The following is a 25227-nucleotide window of genomic DNA, read 5'->3' as shown; positions in this document are numbered from 1 at the left end:
ACAAGGACGTGCTGCTGGCCAGGCTGGTCAGTCAGAAATGGTGGCAGCACCTCTGGGAGAGCAGATTCGGGAAGAGAGAAAAAGGAAAGTGCACAGCTGCGGCCAGAGAAGAGAAGAGTGGGGTGGGAGGTGAGAGGAGCATCAGCAGGGGCAGGGGAAGGGGCAGGAGAGCTCCAGGCACCGGGGCTGGGGCTCCTCTGCAGCCCCAGGAGCAGCCCCAGGTGAGGCAGCTGCAGCCCAGGGGGGCATGGGGGAGGCAGAGACCACCCACAGCCCGTGGGGATCCCCCACAGCCCACGGGGATCCATCCACAGCCCGTGGGGATCCACAGGGATCCACAGATCCACCCACAGCCCGTGGGGATCCATCCACAGCCCGTGGGGATCCACAGGGATCCACAGATCCACCCACAGCCCGTGGGGATCCCCCACAGCCCGTGGGGATCCACAGGGATCCAGAGACCACCCACAGCCTGTGGGGATGCACCCACAGCCCGTGGGGATCCACAGGGATCCACAGATCCACCCACAGCCCGTGGGGATCCCCCACAGCCCATGGGGATCCACAGGGATCCAGAGACCACCCACAGCCTGTGGGCACTGCTGTGGGCAGGAGGTGGAGCTGGGAAGGAGGGAGGGGTGGGAGAAAAGTGGTTTTAAGGTTTGATTTTGCTTCTCATTGTCCTGCTCTGTTTTGTGAGTGATGAAGTCAATTAATATCTCTAATTAGAGCCTGTTTTGCCCGTGATGGTGTCTGGTGAGGGATCTCTCTGCCAGTCCTTATCTCAGCCCATGAACCCTTTGCTGTTTTGTGTCTCCTCTGTGCAGCTGCAGAGGGGAGGGAGAGAGAGGCTCTGGGGGTTCCAAGAACCCACCCAGGCTCAGCCTACCCCACACCTGTGGGGAATTTTCTCTTTCAGGCTGGGAGATGCCCCTCCCTGTGATCTGGGTGGCAAAGGCTGGCTGACTGAGGAACACTGCCCTTTCAGGGCGGAATTGGAGAAATACCCACACGTGTGGCCAGTTGCCATTGTTTACCTGGGTGCTCCAGAACAACCCCGACTGGAGACTGAGGCTCAGTGAAGTGATTTTCCTCTGGCCCAGGAAATTTAAACCCATTTGCAAGGAACAAGACGTTCTTGGTGCATGTGTGTGAGGAGTTTCCTGGGCTCAGGCAGGGCTCCCAAAGCACAAGACTTCAAGGCAATGTTACCTACACCACAACCTACCTTCATACATTTCACAATCCCTGTGCAACCACCCTGGCCTCAGCAGCCACCCTCCCCACCCAGCAGAGGCAGAAAATGGGGTTTATTCAGACAGAACAGCACAGGGGGTTTTTTAGAGTCTGCTCACACATCTTCATCCTACCCCACACAGATGAGGCATTCAGTCTCCCAGGAAAACCCTGATTTGTGGCACAGGAAATGAAGGCAATCCATCCTGGGGAGAGCTGCTAGCCAGCACACATTCAGGGGCTCTCTCTGGAGGCTGTGTCCACTGAAATACAAAAGTTGCCATCTCAGGCTGATGATATTTCAGTGTCTTACGTTACAAGATGTGGCTGGAGGTTTGTATTCCATTTCCCCTGTCAGAGCTGGGGCATTCTCTGCTGTTCTTTGGGCAGTTTTTTCTTTACCTCTCCCACAGCCAATCCTCCCTCCAGGAGATCTCTGTTGTCCATGGCCACTGAGTGTCCCTGCACGGCTGAGAAAATTCCATCATCCATGGGGAGATGCTGTGCCCAGGGGAGGAGCCAACATTCCTACCTGGATCCAATCTGACCTGGGAACAGCACAGCAGCCTTTGCCCCCTGCATTCCCAGAGGAGCAGCTTTCTTCCCCCTGCATTCCCAGAGGAGCAGCTTCCTTCCCCCTGCATTCCCAGAGGAGCAGCTTTCTCCCCGCTGCATTCCCAGAGGAGCAGCTTCCTTCCCCCTGCATTCCCAGAGGAGCCCAGGCCCATCTCCCCCAGCCCTGGAACTCCAGAGGAAAACTCCCCCTTTGTGCAGGATCCTGCTCCAGCAGGATTTTTTATTTAATTTTTTTTAAATTTAATATTATTTAATTAATATTATTTATTTAATATTTTTATTTTAAATTTTCCTAATAAATAACTGTTATTCCTATTCCCATATATTTGCCTGAGAGCCCCTTAATTTCAAAATTATAATAATTCAGGTGGAGGTGGTTTGCATTTTCCATTTCAAGGTAGGCTCCTGCCTTCCTTAGCAGACACCTGTATTTTCAAACCAAGACACTCAGTAGCCAAAACTTTAATATTTTTATTGAAATCTTATCTTTATTTTGTTAAAAAAAAAAAGTTTGCATTGATTATGTGATAGTTTCTGCCACTCTAGCTGTAGTTCATTCAAGAGGTTTTAATCTGTTTGAGGTTTTTCACTTTCCTGCAAATTGCTTTTTTGAGCCCTTTTATGTTATGTGGCTTTTCTCTACAGGCTATTTATAGGAACACACCTGTGGTAAAGGGAAGAGAACTTTCCAGCATTTCAAATAAATGTCTAGCACTCAGTCTGAAGTGCAAAGCTAGAAGATTATCAATGTAAGTGGTATGTTTATATGCAAATGAAGTGCAGTTTTTATTTCCAAAGCCTCTCTTGTCAAACTTGTGTGTGGAGGCACTTGGGTGATGCCAGGCAGCCAGAACAAAGACTCAGCAAGACTAATGTTACCTAGCAGAAGGAGTTAAGTATCTCACCCCCATTAGGCTCCAAGGCCACAAACTCTCTGCACACAAAGGAGGAGGAATTCCACTCTCAGAGGAACAAGCCAGAGTGCTTTTCCCCCTGGGGAGCAAGCTGGGCTGGCAGCACATTGCAGCAACTCCACCTTCTGCAGCATCCCAGACCCTGAGACCAGGAAAAATTGGTTATATTTTGAATATTAATCATATGCTGATAGCAAGGGCAGAAAATCCACATAGAAAGGGGAAACAAGCTGCAACTGATTGAGCTTACCCCCATTACTGTTCTCTTCTGATGCCAGATTTGAGGATGGCCAATTATCTTTGAGGCAAAGACCACTTCTGCAGTGGAATAAATAAGGAAGCTTGCTCAGTTGCCCTTTCCAAAGGAGGACAGACAAAGCCATGTCTTCACAAAGGGACATTTTCTTCAGCAGCATAAAACAAAGTTCTCTCTCTCAAAGGTCTCAAAGGCTGGCTATCCTACTGAAATAAAGTGTTCAGCCAGACAGATTAGGAGAGATGAGAACAAAATAGAGCTCATAAAATAACCCACATGTGCAGTGTAACAGCTGCTACTAAGTCATTATGCTATCAATTCTTACACAAATGCACACACGTGTTTTTTCATATATACACATGGGGAGAGAGGGCACCACACCAAGGAGGAGTCAAGTTCCACTCTGATGCCTCTTGTCCAACTCATGAGATGCCTTTTCTCTGGTCTTAAAATTAAGAGCAAGGCATAGTTAGGGGATAAAGGGTCTTTATCTTGGTATTTAATGAGGATCCTTATGGTGCACTGCTTTGCCAAGGTGGAGCACACTGAAATGCACACACTTGATGGATCACACACTCAATTTTATAGCCTCTACAAATCAGCAGAGCTAACGAAGTTACCTGAATGAGAGGCTTGATGAATAGCATGATATTCCTCCATCCCAAAGCACTCTTCCCTGGATGGGCCTAATCCTAATTTACAGGATGTGTCTTAGGGGGGACCTTGGTTTCTCAAGACAGCTCAGGGTTTTCTGGCCTCCAGGTGCCTTTAGGGTGTTTGGTATCCTGGGCTAGCAAAATACCAGGATTATGATAAATTATCAGACTTAAGGAATAACAAGTGTGCATGCTACTGAGCACTGAGAATACACAAAAGGCATATAAAAGAAAAGGCAAGAACTGGTCATGGCATCTCATGGACATGAAGTCCCCAAAGATGGCACTGTCGAGCAGCAGTTCTCCTGTCAGCACCAGCACTGCCCAAACTGAGGCGCTGAAGCAGAGGTGGGGATCCCTCCCAGCGTCTCCTGCAGCTATTTTCCCCTCTCTCTCAGCCACACTCACTCTCCATGCTAAGCCACCCAATGGTTCAAACTGGGACTTTGGGAGCTGTGTGGACCTTGGGACAGCAGCAGTGCTGGCAGCAGTTCTCATGCCCTTAGATCTCAGTGCCAGGTTAGGGGACACGGGCTGGGGACAGGGACAGGCACACCCTGGCAGTGCCCTGGGCTGGGATGGAGGATTGCCACTGCCTGCAGAAACCACGGGAACCAAGCCAGGCAAGAGGAGAGCTGTGGGTGTGTGGCTGCCATGGCCAGGTGGGACACAGCCCTCAGCTGGCAGCTCACTCAGCCTCAGCTGGGACAGGAACCACTCTGGCCATGCTGTGAGGGACCAGAACTGTCCCACTTCCCTGCTGTCCTTTGACAGGCACCTTATTGCTGCTCTACTCTTAGAACAGCTGAACGTGCAGGGCAGCACATGAGCTAAAATGGGAAAGGCCCCCCAGTGCAAAGATGGCTGTCAGAATCTGGGGTATTGATGATTCTGAGATTGTAGAAAGTCTCTGTCTGTCAGCCCCGCTGCCAAAGCAGAAGCCATAATTGTTCTGTGCTGGTTTCCAGGTTGTTTATTCTGTTGATCTCTCACATGTTCTGCTGCCCTGCCCAGCTCTGTCCTGCAGGGCAGTGTGTGGGGCTCTGCCCTCAGTGGGATGTTACAAACATTAAATACCAGAAACTCCCTGGGCTGGATTTACAAGAACGTGCCAATATCTGTCACCTACGTTGGACAGTGTGTCCCCAGCCTGAACCAACAGAAAAATGCCAACACCACAGTGAGACATGGAGGGCATGAAGAAGGAGAAAAAGGACAAGACACACCCAATTTCCTCCATCTTGTCCCCTTTGGACCCCTCATCTAGAATCCTAAAATTTTACTTTTGCACCCGTGCCACACTTAATTATTCCTTATATCAAACACTCAGAGCTGGTAATTCATGCTGTAGGATTGAAAACTCTTTTGCATGGCCAGAGATCACAGCCAGTGTCTCTGGGGGCTCTGTCCAGGGGGGTTCCTGACCCCTGCCAGGGTCCCAGACCTGCCAGGGCAGCCAGAGGGAAGCCCTGGACTCCCACAGATGGCATGCGTTAATGAAACAGGACACAGCTCAGGTCTGGAAAATATTCCTTTTAAGCCAGTCCGGGGTCTTCATTTGACACTTATCCATTGCAATTACAGGCTTGAGTGAGTAGGGCTTTCTTTCCAGAAAAGCCAGTCCCTACACTGGGGAGGGATGCATGAGTAAAAGCTGAAGGAAATGGAAAAAATGTGCTTGCCACACAAGTCAACTCCTTCTCAAAGCAAGGCGTTCAACAGAACTGAGTCTTTCAGAAAGTTGTGCATCAAGAGTGCAGAAGCCCTGCAGATGAGGCAGCTCCCAGCCCTGGTGCCAGGCTGGCTGTGGGAAGTACAGGAATGAGTGTGCAAAGCACGAGTGTGCCCTGCACTGCTGCTCCTTTCCTGTGCCAGCCTGCAGTGGTGGCTGGGCACTTGTACTGCTGGTACTGCTGCACTCTGGTAGTGAATGGAGGAATGAAAATGCAAAGGAAATAATTTTCATTTTGTGTTTCCCCAGTGCCCTGCAAAGGCTGAGAAGAAAATGTTTTCTATAGGAAAAAAATCTAGATAACATCACTTATCAGAGTTTATATGGTGAAGATGGGTGAGCATTGCACAACTCTGATCTGATCACTGCCTGTGTCAGGAAAAATAATAGTGTGCAACAAGCAGGCACTGGCACTGGAGTGGTGGGCAGAGCAGGTGAATGTCCTGTTTACTGCTCCCCCAGCAGCCTTAGTGCTCAGGAGGCCTGCTGGGAGCTGGGTGGGCTTCTGCACAGCTGCTGGGCTTGTATGCCCACCATCCTAAGCAGCAGCTCCTTCCTTCCCCTGGCTGAGGAGGAGACTGGCTGGCAGTTTCACGCCAGCCTGGGGTCAGGCACACCCCGCTGGCAGTGCCACGGCTCAGGGGGCACAGCACTGCCCCAGCAGCAGCCCAGAGCCCCCTGCCCTGCAGCTGGCACAGGTGGCAGTGCTGGGAGCCCTGGGGCAGACTGCAGAGCTCAGGGGTGCAGGAAGCTCTGTGTCTATTCTTGCACTGTTTCACTAAAGCTGAACCTGCAGCTCTACTGGCTGCCTCTTCCTATGAACACTCAAGAAACATTTCTAGCCTGGTGCTAAGCCCCCCAGCTTTGCTTTGGCCACACACAAGCTATTCTGTCCCTGCCTAGAGGAGGAGTGGACTGGCCACGAGGCACATGTGCTCACTGGCACCTGGCTGGCTCTGGCCATGTCCAGCTGGCTTTGTAGCCTCTGGAAGACAAAACTGAACTGGAAAATGGGGTCATCAGCTGGGGACTGTGGGCATCTGAAGTTACTAAGGAGATGGCACCGTGCATGCTTGCTGTCCTGGTGGTGAACTTTTGAGTCAGGCACAGCTGAAGATATTCTGGACCATAATTTTGCTCACTCAACCCTATTAGTGTGAGGCTGGCTGCTCACCAGGCTGCCCAGTTCCTTTTCTCTCATCACACAACCCTGACAAGCCTTTGTAAGGTTTCTCAGATGTAGAAATAAGCCTACTCTCATATCTGGCCAGCTCAAAAAAACTATACTTTTTGCTCCATTTGGGCTGCCTTCAAGTCCTTGCCTCATCTTGAGGAGGCTGAGTCTGGTTGTTCCCTGTAAAATACAGCAGTTCCCAGGTTTTCTGGCTTCAAGTTTTGCAGTCTCCTGAACTCAAAAAAAATGGCTCCATGAGAAAAAACACAACCCCTGAGCTTTTCAAAGCTCCCAGCTGCACAGTTAAGATAGCTCACTGTTTGTTAGGCTTTGGCTGCTTTGGAAGGTGAAGAAGAGGTACTGAGCACTAGTGTGGAGTGGAAGGTTTCCAGATAAGCACAATTCTACTCCAACACAAGTGCAAACAACAATTTTTAAGACACCACTGAAAATTAAGCTTGTTCTTTTATTTACTTGCTCCTTAGACAGAAAGAACATCACAGTACATCTTCAGGTAGCTGAGGGCATCATAAGCTTTTGGCATTTTCCTTTCCAGGGTGTTTCTGCTGCTCAGCTGGAGTTAGATGAAGTCTCCAGGATCTCCCCTCTTACAAGAAGGCAGCAAATCCCTTTTGGGTTTGCAGGCTGTGGTAGCCTGCTCAGAACAAGACTTGTTGGCTTAACTCACTGTGGCTGTGCAGTCTTTGATGCCTTTAAAAACACATCAAAATATCAGAAACCATTCACAGCACAGCATAAAAGACACCTTAGAGCCAGGTGTCTAAGTTCATCAGCTTTCCAATTCCCCACTGCATGCAGCACTCTTCCCAAGGACAAGGACAGCTTGTTACTCAGCTCCCAGCTCTCTCTGAGCAATGTCTTTTCCTGACTCATTTTACTCTGGATATTTAAGTCTTGTTATCTGAGATGACATTTTACATCTGTCTGGGAGAACAAATCACACATTCATTCAGAACGGCCCAGAAACACATGGACCCTTCCTTTGAATTTTGATTAATTTGCATTTGAGCATCCTAAATCTAGATCTGGAGCCCAACTCATTCCATTCTGGCCATTAAGTATAAGCAAACAAATAATTCAGGCATTTGTGAAAGCTGGACCTCAAAGCTGCTATATTTTCCACTTAAGAAGATCAGAAGAATTCATGTTGGTGTGATGCAAATGAAAGTGGTTTTGCACTGTATGAACATGTTTCCTGTGAAAGAGAAGTTTTATTCCTTGAAAACAGCAAATGCTGGTGCCTGACTTAGCAAAAGCAGCACTTATGGCACCAAGAGGATAAAAAGTAGAGAAAGTTCAGCAAACTCCAAAAAACAACAAACCAACCAACCAACCAACCCTACTCACCTTTGAACATTATGAATTTTTTGGTCATACCCTTCCTATCAGTTGGATTATGGTTCTTCCAGCCACTATTCATTTGCTAGCTGGAACTTAATACTGGGAAACAGATAAAGTTGTTAAGATTCCTGTCTCTAGGTAGCACAAAAAACATACACCCAATGCATTTTATTGGTTAATTTAAAAAAACTGAAGTCCTTCTCCTTCCCGTTGAAAACCTCAGAGCCATGCAGCCACCTGGATCCCCAAAACACAGCATTTATCAGCATTTATCAGCAGCACTGCTGGGTGAAAAGGCACTGGAGCACAAAGGACTCAATGAAATAATTCCTGCTGGACATTTTCATGTTAGCACCTGAGAAACTCCAAAAGCATTCACCAGGGATGGGGGAAACAAGCCTTAATTTCTTAGCCAATAATGTATCTGCCAGCCTGGGACTGAGTCATTCAGAACTTGCCCTCATTAAATATGCTCTAGATGGAAGTTGTCCTCATTCAAGCCAAAAAAGCCAACTTGCAAAAGGATTTATGTGCACACCAATAAATGACTTACTCACCTATGAGTGGTGAACCCACATGTATCACAAAAAAATTGCCAGCTTAGCAAACATACAGCTGATGTGTGCAGAAATGCTGATTTTTTTGTCTAGGTCTGATGTATCCAGTGGCACTAAGTGGGAAGTTCACAGAGCCACAAGGAATGAAGCTAGTGCTGGCAGAGAAGGCAGCACAAAGTATTCCATTCATTTTTCATGGAGGATGCCTGTGGCAAGAAGTTTAAAGAAGCAATCCTATTTCAGCTGCAACATGGCACAGAATAACTTGTTCAAAAGTCACTCAATTGTAGGATGTTTGCTTTCTGCTAATATTTAGTTGCACTCTTAAGTCTCTTTCTGTGACTCCAAATTCATTTCAGTCTGTTGCTGAGTTGAAGGCAGACCACAGTTCTGAGAAGACAGAAGTTGCAAAGCCCTTGAAACCTCCCAATTCCAGAATATGTTTCTGAAATGCTATGAATCATATTGCCTTCATTTCCTCTGCCACACAATTTTCTGAGGAGGTTTACCTAAGCTTTGTTTGGTGTTCTGCTTTTTTTTTTCTTTCCAAATCCCATTTGGAGACAAGGAGAAAGTTGCAGGGTTTTTTTCTTCTCCTACTCCTGTGGTATGAATGCTGATGCTACTTTTTCTCCAGAAAGAAATTACCATGAAATTACCTTCAAAGCCAGGCTGCAATTTGAAAACTGTCAATTAGAGCTGCATTTCTTCCTGTATTTTTCTGCAAAGGGTTGCAGCATGTCCACAAGTCACGAGAGGGGCTGTCAGCACTAACAAGTGAGTTTCACACTTCAGCCAGAGAGGTTCCAGAAAGCCTTGGAGCTCATCTCAAGAAAAGTGTGTTTGGCTCATGTGTGGCTCACATGTAAGGCACTCCTTTGCTGCTCCGTGCACCTCAGTCCTCTCACAGATAAACATTTGTTTGCCAGCCTGCAGTTATGAATCACACACCTGAACTGGCTAAAAGTGGCACGTAGCCCTCAAATAGTTTAACAGCTGCATGTGTGGAAGTAGCTGTACCTCTCAGAAGCCTCCGAGTGCTTCACTACTGATCTCCAGTATGCAAATGGAGCAGAAACTGGGGGAAGAAACCCTATTTTTATTACAACCTCTCCTACAACTTTCCACTTTCTAGCTCCTCCCCAGCTCAAGGAATAATTTAAATTTGGAGGTAGCCACCACAAGCTCACAAAGCTCCCATCTGTATCACACAAGGTAAAGGCCGGGCCAAACCCCCTGACTTAGAGAGGAATTGCTCCCCACCCTATTTTGACTGGAAACAGCTGAGGATTCAAATCTTTACACTTTTTCCACCTTCACTTGCTTATGTAAGTAGGCATAGAGCATATTTTGAGACGGGGAAAAAAAAAAAAAAAGAGAAGAAAAGAAGGATGTGGTTGGTTATGCCGCTTAGCAAACTGGTAAGGCACGGTCTGTAAGAAAACACTCCCGTGCTCTGTAGAGCAGCCTGGACTGAAGCAGTGCTGCTGATCTGCTTGCCAGGGGTCAGGTAAAGTAATTAGCTATTGACTTTAATTTTGTTTTAGTTATCGACTTTAATTTTTCTAACAATTTAGTGCAGCAGTGATTGTAGACACTGTTTTTAAGCTGGTTAGATGATTGGTACTTATAAAGTTTAAACAATAAGCTCAAACATAGTTTTGCTTAGCTTAGAGAAGAACAAGAGATTTCTGCTTTAGTGAGAAATATAAATCTATTCTGTTATAATCAAAATATTTAGAAAAAAATGGTAAGAAAATATCCAACTACAGATGAAGGAGTAGGACCTGCTGCTCTTTGCACTGAACCATCTTACTCTTCTCTAGTGCATCCACAAGAGAATAACTTATATTTAACATGAATAATGTTCTAGGAAATAGATATATACAAAGCATGTTTCTGTTAATGAAACTTTCATGGATAAGAACATCTTTAGTGTAACATCTCTAACCTGTGCTCTCATACAGATTTCTGTGAATACCAGCTAGAGCCAGATGAACTCGGGTGCAAGCTGCAAAGAGGAAACCATTCATGAATTCTGCTGTACTGCAAAAAAACCTAGTGGAGCTATTCCTGTAAAACCTTGCTGTTCATTTCCTAGGTCAGAACAGCTTTGCTGCTCACTAAACCAGAAGCTCCTGCTATGGCAAGACCCAGTTAATATTTAATGAGTTCAAAGGAAGTGGAAAATCCTCAGCAGGAGAAACTGAGGCCAAATGGAGCAGCGACACACAGAGGCTGGACCAGCTAAGGCACACTCTCCTCAGTACTGTTAATTACAGGTTCTTACATTATCTTTTGGTTTCTAGGAGTTATCTGAAACAATCCTAAAGCCACAGGAGATTCCTCCAAAAAATCTGTTGAAGACAGAAATTTTTCTCGGAAGACTGGGAAAGAGTAAACGTGGTACCTCTCTTAAGAAGGTGGAGAGGAAGGAACTGGAAAAACTAGATCTGTAATCCTGGCTTTAGTATTTGAAAAAAACATTGGAACCCATCAAAGAATCTGTTTGTAAGCATGCAGAACTCAAGTCAGTGGTAAGTAAAAATCTGCAGAGATTAATCTGAGAATGACTGAAATAGAAGTAATTTGACTTCCTCTGTGAACCCGTCAGCAAAGGGAGACAAGGCCGTAGGAGGGGGAAACAGGCTTCACACACTACCTCTAAAGAACTTCTCATAAGCAAAGGAAACATGAGCAGTATGAAACTTCTGTATGATTCGTGGTACCCACTGAGATTCTAATCAGTGTCTGCTCTGTAGGAAAGATGTCTCCAGTACAGTTCAGTATCTTTCAGGATGAGTATTAGCAGTACTTTTACTAATAATTTGGACAATGCAGTAAAGATGATGCTTATGAAATGACTGCAAGGTTATTTGTCAATGAAAATGATTCTTCAAGTGAACCCTAAGCAAACGTTACTTAGTCTGGAAGAGTTGCACAATTCCCACGGATTACTCAAGATGTGAATTTTTCAAGACATTAAATTATAAAAAACCACTGTGTTTTTGACAATTAGACAATTATCAATTTAAAGGCTCTTTTCTTGAAATGAATCATTGTCTGGAGTAATGCTACATGTAATTCGGTACCAATGAATTCTACAGAAAAGGTATTTGGTGAGTTAGTGGTGCAATAAAAGTAGCACCAAACTGTTGCAGCAGACACTAGGGGTAGAAGTGAGCCAAGACACAGACTCTGATTCAATAACATGAAAAGGGTTCTGGTTTATTCTTTAGAGCTTAGCCATCCTGACTCTGACTACAGCACCCTTCTGCTGTTGGCTTCTCTGGCAGGCTCTGACTGCTGGCTATCCCTGCTGGAATATGACTGCAAGTCATTCCTAACTCGAGTATGACTGCAGGCTCCAACTCTATCAGACCCAGACTGACCTCACAGCAGATCTTCTGCAGCAGCAACTCTCCTCCTTGTTTCGTTCTTCCTTGAGTCTCTCTGGATCATTCCTTCTTCCTCGGGCTCCTCTTCTTCCTCCAGGCTCTCCCTGGCTGTCCAACCCACACCTTTTGTCACACTTATCTTTATTAGTCACAGCTTCCAGGCATTGAGGGCAAGGCTCTTCTTTTATAATTAGTACAACTGTGATTTATCAGGGCTGAGGTCACTTGTAATCCCTTCTTCTACACCTCCACCAAACCTCATACTTTGAAGAGTCATCATGCACGGGTTTCTGATACATTTACAAAGGACACTAAGTGCTGGGTTGACAGGTGTTGTCATTACCCCAAAACGTTTCCTGTTGCCTGATGTTCTTCCCAGGTGGTGGGTGCCCTTGGCCACAGGACACCCATGCTCACACTAAAGCTTGTGTTCCCATGTCCCTTTCCCTGTCCTGCCCCTCGGTGACAGCAGCATCTCCCCAGAGTGAGCCCCTGCACACACTGCACCAACTCAGCTCCATGTTCTGTGTGATTTTCTCACTTCTCACACACCACAAACGTGATTTTCCAAGTAGCTGCCACATATTGCTGGCTCAAATGGGCTGATTTAACCTCACCTTGACGACCAAAGGAAGGTTTTCCCTTTTGCTCTCATTTCTGACAGAGAAATCCAGTGACAACATCCAGCTTTCCTTTTTCTGTTTCCCGAGTTGCAGCGCTGTGACGCCCAGCCCAGGGGCTCTGCCCAGCTCTCTGTGGGTGACAGTGGCACCCAGCCCCTCCCCAGAGGTGACCCTCACTCCTTCAGTGGGGTCACACAGCCAAGGACAGTCTCAGTGCTGTGCACCCCTTAACAACCCCATCCAGTGTGTTTGTAATCCTCAGCAGCCTCCAGACAACCATTTCCCATTTCCCTGCCTACTGAACAGCCCTTGCTCTAAACCCTGCTTTTTCTAGTGCTGGCCACTTGTTTCTAGTACACTTTGCTGAAATGCAAGTGCTTAAAATCCTCTGCCTTTCCCTTATATGAAAAAGCAGATACTTCATCAAAGATAAGGGTCTGGTAAGAGCTCTCAAAGACTTATTTAGCAATTTTCTTTATAAATCCATATGAAGCTTAGGCTCATCAGTTACAGAATTGCTTTAATCACATTTGACACTCTTTCCTACAACAGATAGATTAGACTGAACCTTTTCCAGCCACACTGATAACATCCATGTCTCATAACAACTACTGGGCTGGACCTTCAGCTTTATGTGCCTGTTCTTCCTGTAGTCTGAGCTGGAAATTAATGTTTCACTAATAGAAGCATGTTAAGCTCTGAGTGCATTCTGTGTTCAGATACAATTATTTCCATTATCACTCACTGATTCCCACAAGCCATCCCACATCTGACCTCCAGCACAATGTCAATGAATTCTTATGGAATTAGTGGTATAAGAGTTGGCAAAATGCAAGGCTGTCTCCTCAGCTGTTCTCTGTTTCTCTATTTTTTAAAAATATTTTATTTTAGCCACCAAAAAAAAAAATCTTTCTCTCTTTGGTTTTGGTTTCTTTAGCAAAGTTTAGCTTCATTTGGCAGTGCTTAGGAGCTGTCACTTGTCATCCTCCAAAGCAAAGATTCTCCTCTTAATCAAACTCTTCTTACAACACCTTCACTTACTCCTAAAATTTCTCTTGAGCTACTTGGTTGGCTGAACTGGACTGGGAACTTCAGTCACTAATTTCTTACGCTTTATTAGGGCTTTTTTTGGTTTTGATTAAAAGAGGTTATAAAAAGCACTTTTAAGGCATCATTTGTTAAAGCCTATGTATATTTTTAAAAATAGTGATAACATTCAAGATAAATCAATTTTTTAAAGAATTGCATTATGAAGATGTCATGGCTTCCACTTGCTAATCTGGATTGTCTAAGATAATCAGTTAAAATTTAAACTGCTAACCCCAGATTTAAACAATGCTGAAATTTAAGCACAAGTGAAAAAACATGCTTACTCATTTTGCACCTAGATAAAAGATCAGTATTCTTAACTGACCTTTTAAAATACTGCATTGGATATAAGCACTGTATGAAACTAAAACATCATATGAATATGGGTGCAGTAAAAGCACATCAGCAAAAGCTACTGATGCATGAGGATTTAGATAAAAGAGCTATCCCAGCTATCAGATCAACATAGCTTAATATGGAATAATAATTTCATTAATCTCTGCATAGCAGCAAAACTAAGCACATATGCTAGGGAAATTTCAACAGGTCTACAAATTATTAAAATTAGCCAGTAGTCTTTAGAGTTTTCGAAAATAAATGTTAGAAGGAGACAGTCCCTTCAATATCTAAATTGGATTCTCTTCCATGGGATGGTAATCAGTGGATGTTGACTACTTTCCCCTGAGAATCAGACTCCCTTGTGACATAACAAGCCAGTCAAATTGGAAATAGAAAGCTCTGTGCTTGACAGGTTTCACTTTCTGTAATAGACAAGGCTGACCAAGTGTCCAGCTCAAGACCAAAAAATTCTAGAACTGTGTTTGAAAGGATCTTGGTTTATGGTTATCATGGCATTAACTGTGAGTCTTACACATTTCCATCTTGCTTTCTTTGTCATTTCAGGGCAGAAACGACCAGCAGCAGTGAGAATTGCAGTTTTACAGCCATCAACAGCTTGGCATGGAGCCTGCAGCTGGGGCTCTCCATCCCCACCTTCATCCTCGGGCTGGTTCTCAACAGCCTGGCCCTGTTTGTGTTCTGCTGCTTTTGGAGAAAGCAGACCAAGACCTCGGTGTACATGATCAGCCTGGTGCTGGCAGACATCCTGCTGCTGCTCTCGCTGCCACCAAAGCTGTACTACTCTGTCACCAAGGTGCCTGGCCTGCTCTGCTCCCTCATACAGGCTCCTTACTTCGTCAACACCTACACCAGCATCTTCATCATTGTCTGCATCACCGTGGACAGGTACATCTGCATAAGGCACCCCTTTGAAGGTCGAGCTAACCAGTCCCCCAGGTGGGCCGTGGTGATTTGCTGCTTCATCTGGGCAGCAGCTTGGATCTGCAGCATCCCAATTTATGTGTTTCAGAAGAAGGAACCTATTAAATGCTTTCACAACATGTCAGACCAGACGTGGAGTGTGCCCTTCATTGTTTCTGTGGAAGTGTTTGGGTTTCTGATCCCTCTTGCAGTGATGGTTTTCTGCTCTGCCCAAACCATCTGGATTCTTCTGAATCACAAAACCCATGCCAAAAAGAGCGTGGAAGAGAGCGGCTCGTTGCGAGTGATCGTCATCAACCTGGTGGTGTTCCTGGTGTGCTTCACCCCCGTCCACCTTGGCATCCTGCTGCAGTGCCTGGTGAGGCAGCACCTGATCGTCAGCTGCAGGCTGAGGCAGGCCATCAGCCTCTTCCTCCAGGTGTCCATGACATTTGCCAACCTGAACTGCTGCCTCGATGCCATCTTCTACTACTTTGCAGCAAAGGAGTTCTGTAAGAAAGCACACCTGAGGAGGGCCACTGAGCTGTGTCCTGTCCTTAACCCCTGTGCCGTGCGATGGCACTGCCAGCGCTGGGAGAACGCCCCGTGCCAGGACACTGACAGTGCTGTGCCTGACGTGGCAGGGCCCGTGCCACAGGGAGAAGGACAATGATTTCCAGTGATTGCAAACCTGTTCCATATTTTAATTCCCTTTAAAGATGAAGGAGAGAAAAGTTAGATGAAGGAACCAGCATTATCAAACTGACAGACTAACCCCAAAAGAAGCATTAGCCTCGAGAGTATCTACCAAACGTGAAAAGCTTGCCAGAGGAAAACTAAAACCAACCAGGTCATAGGAATGCCTTTTAACATCAGCTTTGGTCATAGCTGCACCCGTTTTCCCTTTACATTTGTGATCAGAAAGGTGTTGCTAAGAGCAAAACTAGAAATAACTATTCATAACCTTTCTAATTTAGACTGTATCTTGGCAGTTAAAAAGCAGCATGCAGCCAGAAGTCTGACTCTGCAGAAGATCACTGTTGGGGCTCCTCTGCTTTGGGCAGCCTGGGACAGCAGTGAATCCTCCCTCCTGGAAGCATCCTGGACTGCTCAGGGCTGCTAGGAGGGACAGCAGTTTTTGCTCTTTCATGGAGGACTTGCTGCCCAAAATAGAAACTCGAGGGACTATCTCAGGTACCAGCCATTCCTGAGCAACAAACTTTTCTGATTACCTGTGCTGAGGAATCACTGGTGCTTTCTTCTGCAATTTTAAATCAGGTTTTGTCCGTGTAAATCAAAACAACCCATTCAAATATGACATTTAAAGAACGACTGAATGTGTCGAACTGGGTTTCTACATCATACATTTCTATCAAAGATGTAATGTAGCATATGTATGAAATTCTTCTGCCTGTCTTCTCATTCTTTCTTGGAGCAGGGGAATGAAGAAAGAAAGGCCTGCATCACAGAAGATTAGGGAGTGGTTGATGATCTCCTCTCTCCCAGCCAGAAGGCTGGACCAGCTCTGTCCAGCTCATTCCTTAGGGAAGTCCTTCCAGCTTGTACTGTACACTTCTCCAAAGGTCTCTGGGCTTGCCTGAATTCTTCAGCTCAGCACTCTGGGCTGTCACCGCCCTAATGCCATTTGCAAGTTTGGCTCTGACTCTGATCTAAAGGTTTCTTTGTTGAAATTTAAGCCAAGAGTTTCTTGAACCCTTAGCTGGGCATGGTTGGTGCTCGTAGCCAGAAACACTTTCACAAAAAGGAATAATTTTCTTTACCTTTCTAGAACAGCTGTGAAAATAGTCTGAGACTGTTGGTAGTCAAGTTTCTGGGACAGGTATTAATTTATTCAAAATGTGAAAAGAAATTACCTTTTCTCTGTAGCAAATTAAAAAGAAAGGGGTCCAATTTTGAAAATACAATTTGCTGTCCATCAATTTCCATAGAAATGATTGACTGTGCAAGTGGGCAGCTGCACATATCTTATAGTGGGACTATGAACATTTTAAATCTTGTTAGTACTAAAACTATGGCCACAGCTGAGGCAAAAAAATATTTTTAGCATCATCTTCACTGCTTTCTGTAAAGGAGCAAGAGGAAGAGCTTTCCAAAAGAGTATATTTTCTAAACATTATTGAGTGCCTCCATCACTCAGAAACGTACAGATTTTCAATATGGGTTAACCTTTCTTCTTTGCACCTTTCACATTACTTTGCATATAAAATATGTCTGTGAGAAAGAAGTTTTACTAAATAAACTGTATATGTGAAGTGCATGATTTGAAAATACATTTTAATTTCCCAACTTGACAGCAGGATGTAATTCTCCTCTACCTGCACTAGCTGCCTAAAAAATTATCAGCAGCAGCAATTGTGACCAATCACGCAAGGCTGGGATTATTAAAGTCAGGGTAATTAAGCTGCAATAATGGGCAGTGGTGGGGAGACACTGTGAGCCACTGCTCTCAAGGCTCAGTGTGCTCCTGGCTGCAAAGCCAGACTGCAGAATCTGGAAATTAAACTGGACTGTTTTATTCCCATTTATTGCCACCAGTGCCTCTTCTTTGTTGGCCTAAAATGTTTTTATATATAATTTCATTGGTCTGAATTTTGCCTGTAGTATAAGTAAATGAGAGCAGCCTCGCTAGGTGTGCTTGAAATTTGAGAAATGAAGTGAAAATTAAATTAAGAGAAAGAAGGAAAAGAGCCTAGCTGCGTTAATTTTACAGGTTGTTACAGTAGTCCTAATTTTTAGTACAAAAAAGCACAGGTCTTTTGAGCAAGAAGGTGTCACTTTCAATTCACAGCTTTTCAAGATGAACTTACATTCAAATAATACACTTAAGTCCTGTCTTTGACCTGCAGCTAAGAATACATTTCTTTCTAAATCAGGATTTTACACACAGGCTCCTGTGGGAAATCCACTGTTAACTCTGGACCATCTCCAGTTGGTTTTATTTTTATACCAGGACAAAGCAATAAGAATCTTTCTACAGCTTGGGAAGATACAGAGCAATTTTGTTGGTGAATAAAACTGAAAAGCATTTGACACTTTAAAAACACAAATCTTCCAGAGCCGATACAAAGCTTCAGTGCAGCAGAAGTGGTTTCTTCTCTCTTGGTGTTATTTTTAATACACAGAAAAGTGATGGAAACCTGCATGTGAACGCCTCACATACTCAGGTCTCCTCCCAGTGCCTCAGCAGTATTACAAAGTCAAAGAAGCACTGTCTTAGTGGAAAAAAATAAAAATCAAGTGCTAACCAGAAGCACCAAAAACAATGCCTTTAAAAATTACATTTTCAGTTCCACTCTCTTCTGTGAATTGGACAAGACCACAATTGCACAATTAACCATGGACCTTACAGAGGAACTGTGTTTAACATTAATTTTTCTGGACACAGCCATTTCAGGCCACAGGTGAAAATATTCACAAAACAAATTTTTTTCTTTCATCCAATTAAACTTCTCCAACTGGGCCAAATCCCACAGGCCTCCATAACATAGAACAGAGCTGATTTTTCTTGAGGGCATTTTTATCAATGGCTGATTACTCCAACATTCTCCAATTCACATTTGTTCAACCATCAGTGTGATTCTCCAAGCTGTATTTTACAGACTCACACAACTGAAAGACAGAAGAGCACAAAGTAGTTTGGACAAAAAACCCAACCCCCAACTTAAACACACAAACAAAATCTCCCAGCAGACAAAACCACACAGGATTTGTTCCCCAAATTCTTTTCCTGTCCCTTTGCCTGGTGGGTTTAATCATCTTCATTTCCCTGCTTGTGCACAGAACTGATTTCTAATGCTATAAAAGTGCATCAAAGCAATGCCAGACTTTTTGAAAAGTTCTATATCCTAAGAAGTCCCTTCTGAAAGATTTTCAACAACAGTGACATCAAAAAAAAAAAAAAAAAGGAAATTAAACTGGTTTAATAGCAAGTAGAGGATGTAATATATGAACTTTTTCCATACATGAACTTTACCTGTGCTTTTGTGATGTATGATTTATGAGCTCGAAGGCACCAAGGAAGGGTCCAAGCCTAGATCCAAGCTCTGTGAGTCTCCTGCCTTCTCACAAGGGGCCACAGTGAGCCCAGATGGGCCCTGGAGAGCCACTCCAACATCTTTTCCCTAGGATTAAATACATTACTTAAAAAAATAAACCAGTCAGTTTTCCATGCGAGGATGAACAACCACAAAGAAAGCCTAATAAATGTCACTCTAGTAGTTTGTCATATCAAGTAATTTCAAGTTTTCAGGAAACTTCAAAGTGAGAAGAGCAGCCCCTAGATCGTGACAAGGGGCTGAAATGGGCTTGAAGATTGAAACTGATCTTCAGAGAGACCCAAACCTGCCAGGGTATTTCACTCAGGGGTTATTCTGCAACACCACAACTCATGCAAACGAAAGACAAACCCAGGCTACTCAGAGGTACAGACTTCTGTCTCACCAAAGTGGTTTTGCTGAGGTTTTCCCCCTCACATTAATTTTCCACTTCAGACTAATTGCTTTCTCTGAGTCTTGGGCACACTCTCCATCCTTCCACCCAAACACAAGGAGCAGAGCCCAGCAGAGGCAGCGTCCTCTGAGGGACTGGCAGGCCCAGCAGGAGACACCAGAGCCCCCAGCTCCTGAGGACACTGCCACCAGCCTGCAGGGACTGTCCAGCCCCACAGGAGACACCAGAGCCCCCAGCTCCTGAGGACACTGCCACCAGCCTGCAGGGACTGTCCAGCCCCACAGGAGACACCAGAGCCCCCAGCTCCTGAGGACACTGCCACCAGCCTGCAGGGACTGTCCAGCCCCACGGGGCAAATGACAGCAGCCTGAACATTCCCTTTATGGGGCAGGGGGACCCAGAGACCTTGGCTGCCACGCACCCAAAGGTTTCCCAAGGACTTCCCATGGGGGAAGAGGGGCAGAAATGTGCTGCCCTGAGCAAACTGAAAAGAAACCTGCCTGTCTGTCATTTACACAAGAGTACAAATGGGAAAGCTGCTTGGCTGGCTTTCAAATTAGTGTGCTTGTTAAACATGTGGAGAAGCACAAGCTCCACACACACTGCTCTGGCTGCTCTCCTGGCACTGCCAAAAAGCAGAGCCTGGAGAGAACAGGCAAAGGCTCGGTGACCAAAAGGTGCAGCAACTTCTCCTGCTGCTCAGCTGCTGTGTGTGCAGGGGGAGGAAGGCAGAGGAAGAGGAGCAGAGACGCTGCAGCAGAGCACAGAGGCTGAGCTGAGCCTGCTGTCAGGGACAGCATCTGCCTGGGCAGCCCGGGGTGCTGCAGTCCAAAGACACAAACCAGCATAAGAATCACATGGGGCACATAAAGCCCCTCTTTGACCCCTGTTCTTGCTCAAGGCAAGATTTTGGGAATCTCCCCAGAGGTGTCCCCAGGCTGCTCTGTGGGTGTGCCTGTCCAGCGCTATTAAAAGTTGTGCCCTCTGCCACTGCTTCTCACATTGTGGCTTTCTTCAGCTGCTTTTGTAAACTCTTTTTGTAAGCAGCTAAAACTATATCTCCTGTAAAGGTGTGTGGGAAACAGAAGAAACCAAAACCAAAACCCACCTATTTTTTTTAAGTTATATAACACTGGACTATGAAGAGCATTAAGTGAAGGCTCCCGTACTGCTTCTGAGCACATAATTAAATGCTTTTCTGTCTGCAAGAAAGCTTTTTGCATTGGAAAATCACTCCTAGGAACTGATTGCCACAAACATTATGCAATGAGCTTTCACAGCTCCGTAACCTCAGTGTTAGCTGGAAAACTCCAGAGAAATCAAGCTCACCCCTAAGGCATGGATACGTCAGGTTCACGCAAGCAATTTATCTTTTGAACATCAGGCCAGCACAGAGACTAAAGAGTGTTAGCACCGAGGCACACCTGAAAAGACTAAGAATAGTGGCATTTCTCGAGTGCCTTTCATGTGAGGAAGTCAGAATGTGAAAGCGAGACCCAGTCCCACTGCACAGGCGCTCTCAGCTGCAGGAAGCAAAAAGGTGAACCAGGTGGGCAGCAGCTGCTGTCCTTCAGGCCCTGCCAGCTGATCCTCTGCTCCTGCAGTGGCACAGTTTATTGCCTTTGGCCCCTTTGGTAAAAGGTTTTGCTTTCATTTATTTCATTTTTAAATATATATATTAAAAATAATTAAAAAAAAAGAAACTCTGGCAGTACTCACTGCAGCATATGGCATGACAGAGGGATCACCAGAGCCAAATTCATGCTGGACCTGTAGGTTTTTAATTCATTCTTTTTTTAATCACTGTCATTTCTGCCTCGCCAAGAGGTCCTAGGAATGGCACTGCTTTCTCCAGCACCCATTGCTCCGAGGTGAGGCCCCATCCTGCCAAGAATGAGCTCAGTAACTGAGTCAGACCTGCTCTACGTCCGTAAAGGGCTGCCAGGGTGACACCCACATTGTTCATTTGCACCCCCTGACACCCTTCACTGCAAAACCCCTCACCCAGCACCTGCCAGCCTTGCACAGCATGCCCACTGTCCTGGGAGCTCTGCCTGCACTGGAGGGCACCGTGCTCACTCATGTAAAGCAGGAAAGGCAGAGCTGTGGGGAGGCAGGGCACGCTTGCAGACCTCATGGCAAGTCTCAGAGCTTGCCCGTGATGCAGGTGTTTTGAAACAAGCACATCCTGCTATTTAGCTTCTCCTCACCCCCACTTGGTGCTTCTGTGAGGTTTTCAAGCCCCATTTCTGGAGATACATGCAATGGCCGGCTTCCTATGGGGCAAAGAACGTCCCAGAGGCACAAGAAATGGGATTTCCCTTGAGAATTCCCACCCATGCAGCCACCCTGCAGTCTGCCCCGTGGCACCCAGCTCGTGCCCAGAGGTGCTGCCCAGGGCAGGCAGCTGCAGGTGAGCCATTACCTCTGTGGCAGATATGAAAAAGCAGCTGGTTTTCCCCCACAGCTGTTGAAGCACAGCAGCTTCAAGGACAGCTGCATTTCCATGTTAAAAAAAAAAAAAAAAAATAGGAGAAAATGCCTTTTTTTGTTCACATTCAGGCTGTAGTCCACTCATTCCATTTTCATATTACTGACACCTGGAAAATCACATTAGTGAGTGAGAGACATTGTTCCACGGTTAATCTTCATTTCAACCAAGATGGAATTTACCCAGTTCAGCACATGGGTGAAGTCCAGTTCTAGTTCTGGGAACTGCAAACACCACAGATGCCCACGATCACCACATCAAGATCACAACCCAAACCCACTGTTCTCCCTTTTTAAAAATGTGACTTCAAGTAAATCCATGAAACATTCCTATGAAAGCAAACAGAGAGAACAGAGAAACGCTGCAGGCTGCCTGGTCCTATGAGCTATATATTAAAAATGCATATATTTTATCTTTTGTGCAATGTGCTGAAATGAAACTCAAGTTTCATTTTGGCACAGCAGTGCCAGTGCTCAGTGCCCCTCTCCAGTTTCCCAGGGGTGCTCTCAGCAGCTCTATTTCAGAGCTGCATTTTGCCACTCTGAAGAGGGAAGCAGCTGCTCCCACCTCAAGCAATGCCCCATCCTGCAGTGTCAAATCCAGAAGCAAGTGAGGGTCCCTCAGCAGCCCCTGAAGAGCTGCTGGCATCTCTAGGTAGAAACTCAGTATTTTAACTTCTATCTTGCCCTTAGTAAGAAGCAGCCTGCCCTCCCCAAGGACAGCAGGGTGCTCGGACATCTGGGCTCTCAGATCAGCTCTCTGTGGACTTGGATATCTGCATCCTGCAGATGAAACCATACAGATGATGCTCTGCCACCCCAATCAACTCATTACTGGAAAAGATGCAGCCAATAATTATGCCAGATGCTAGCTGAGCTCTGGAAAGGACACCACACATGACTGCCCTTGTAGATTAATGAGAGTTCAAACAACCAGTATCTGTATTAATCTATAATTTCCTGGTGTTACTGGAAAAAAAATGAAGACTTTGGTGTTTTTCTGATACCTTTGATCTGTTTATTTGTTGTGTTACTATGGTTCATTTCCCCTTCGCCCAGGTTGACACTGGCTGGGTAATTTTTCTCAATATTTCATCACATTAAAAAAAAAAAAAGAATATGCCATGTCTTTTAAAAGATCCTAATACCTCCACTCTGAACCTTTCACAGACAGTGCCTTTTCTCTTCCAAGTCTCATCCAGAGGCAAGAAGTTCCAACCCAGTGAATGCAAGACTTGCTCTCCGTTCCTACAGCAGTTGAAAAAGTTGCTGAAACACTGCAAAGTCAACAAAACAACTGCACTGAATTCTTCCAAATCCTAGTCTTTCTTTTCCCAGTGCACTGAATTGTCCTAGGTGTGCCCAGCATGTAGCAGTTCCAATAAAATCGGAGATCTCTGCATGCTTCCATCTCTCTCCTCATGTACTGAGATCACACAGGCCCTGTGACAGAATTGCCTTGAAACCATAGATCCCTTGGCAGCATAAAATACTGAAATCTGAACTCTGGTGTGATTCTTTTAGGGGTTTTCATTGGTTTTTGTCAGTGTAACAACAAGCCCTAAGTATAATAAAGAGAGTAAAATTGTTAGAAAAGTATCACCTTTAAAACCTGATTCTCTTCAGGCTTTAGTAGTAGAAACACAAAAATATCCTGAGAACTAAATCTTTCTCTTGAAAGTAGACAGCATGATTTGTTTTGAGTCACAAACTTCTCTAAATGACTCCAAACCACATTTGCTGAATTTACACAGCAAAATCTTCTGTTCTTTCTTCTCTTTTGACTTCCAGTGCTAGAAATTCAGCTTGGGGAATTCAGCTGGATCATCTCTCATTTGTATATCTCTGTCAAACAAATTCAGTGCCAGCTAAATCCAAGTTAACACACAGACAGAAGAGGGACCAAAGGCACAGCCAGAGTGCCCCAGCAAGGATGCTGAGTGTAAAAACAAGCACATGCTCCCTTTCCATGCTCATGCTGGAATGCAAATGCTGCTCTCCCTGGGACCATTATTCCTTCCCAGCACAGCCTAATGCCTCAGGGGTCATCACTGGCAGATTTCAGTCCAGCTCAGCAGGAATTGCCTCTGTGTTGGCTCAATACTGCAGACAGGACAAAGAGAAGCAAAAAGAAATAAAAATATTCTGCTGTCTCCTAGCTGCACCAAGTACCAGGTCCATTATATAAAAAAAGTGTCCGTGGTGATTTTTAGGACAGAAGACCTAAAGAAGCCTCACTCCAGCAAACCAACCAGTGAGAGTTCTCCCCTATGGAAAGCTGACAAGATTGAACATTGAATTTTTCAAACAAAGAACATACACTATGCACTTTCTTCCAGCTTGCCTCCAGCCTTCTGCCCCTGAAACACCCTTGGCAACACGAGCCATGGTTTGGTTTTTCTGCCACCCACATTTAAACTGCTGTCTCTTACTTTCTGCTGCATTCCTCCAACAGACTGACCCTTGTAAAAATCCAGAAGTATCACCAGATAAATCTTCCATCCTGTTTGCACCCACTTTACCCATTGATGGAAACTTCTTTCAATGCCAACACCAAATGCCTTAAAATTAATTAGAGCTCCGTGTGGCTGATTCCATCACCAAACTCTGCCAATGTCAGAGTTACACCCACACCAGGGTCTCACCATCATTAGTCTGGTCTAGGAGACCTTGCTTTTTCAGTTGTCACTGTAAAAGGAGCAATCAGATATTTTCTCAATTCCTCTGACTGGAAGGAGAAGAGGGCACCCATGGGCTTCAGTAAGATCTGTAAATGCCAAAATGTCAAAAAGTCAGAGACACCAAGAGGCCCCTCAGTTTTAAAATAATTCCAGTATAATAATTTTAAAATTATTTTAGTAAGTTGCAAAGTATTTCTAAAATAATCTATTTTTTTTAAGAGTGGATATCTGCAGGGTTGGGCTTTTTGCTTTTTCTTACTGTAACTAGAATTCAGAAACCAAAAGTCTAGCCAGAAGATCTGCAAACACTGTCTACCGAGATCAGAGGTGTCACTCAGCTGTTTTAACCACCCGAAGTTGAAGGCACAGCCCAGTTTTAGGCATTGCCATTAAATGGACAGGTCCTTTTGGGCAGCAGCTGTGGGGCTGCAGCCTCAGTGGCCATGCCCTGCCCAAGGGTGCATCTGCTGTGCCTGAGCCTGGGGAGCAGCACAGGCAGGTCTGCAGGGAGGCAGCCAGAGGGCTGGAGATGAGCAAGGTGTTGTAGAACTCCTTGGGCCATGACAGCAACACTCCCAGCTGGGCTGTGGTTCTTTTAAACATGCCTGCCACTTTAAACCTAACAGCAGCCTGTTATGAATCATCAGGTGCTGATATTTCTTCAAATTTTTAAAGATTTTAACTCCACTCTATCATACGGTTGCAAATTTCTCTAATACAACCACACACACACACTGCATAGACAAGACCTGG

The 25227-nt window shown here is 45.3% G+C and overlaps 1 protein-coding gene across 1 annotated transcript; it reads left to right on the top strand.

Annotated features, from left to right (window-relative positions):
* Positions 1-5872: 5872 nt before the first annotated feature.
* On the top strand, positions 5873-15506 carry LOC110484858 (G protein-coupled receptor 55-like). Its single transcript, XM_021555813.3, has 2 exons — positions 5873-11000; positions 14477-15506. Exons 1-2 carry the CDS (start codon positions 10981-10983, stop codon positions 15504-15506), a joined length of 1050 nt encoding a protein of 349 aa, XP_021411488.3. The 5' UTR covers positions 5873-10980.
* Positions 15507-25227: the final 9721 nt, after the last annotated feature.

This window comes from Lonchura striata, chromosome 9 (assembly GCF_050655825.1).
Source record: "Lonchura striata isolate lonStrDom1 chromosome 9, ASM5065582v1, whole genome shotgun sequence".
NCBI classification, from domain to species: Eukaryota; Metazoa; Chordata; class Aves; order Passeriformes; family Estrildidae; genus Lonchura; species Lonchura striata.
Note: the sequence above shows the minus strand (reverse complement) of the source record. Positions and strands in the feature narration are given on the sequence as shown.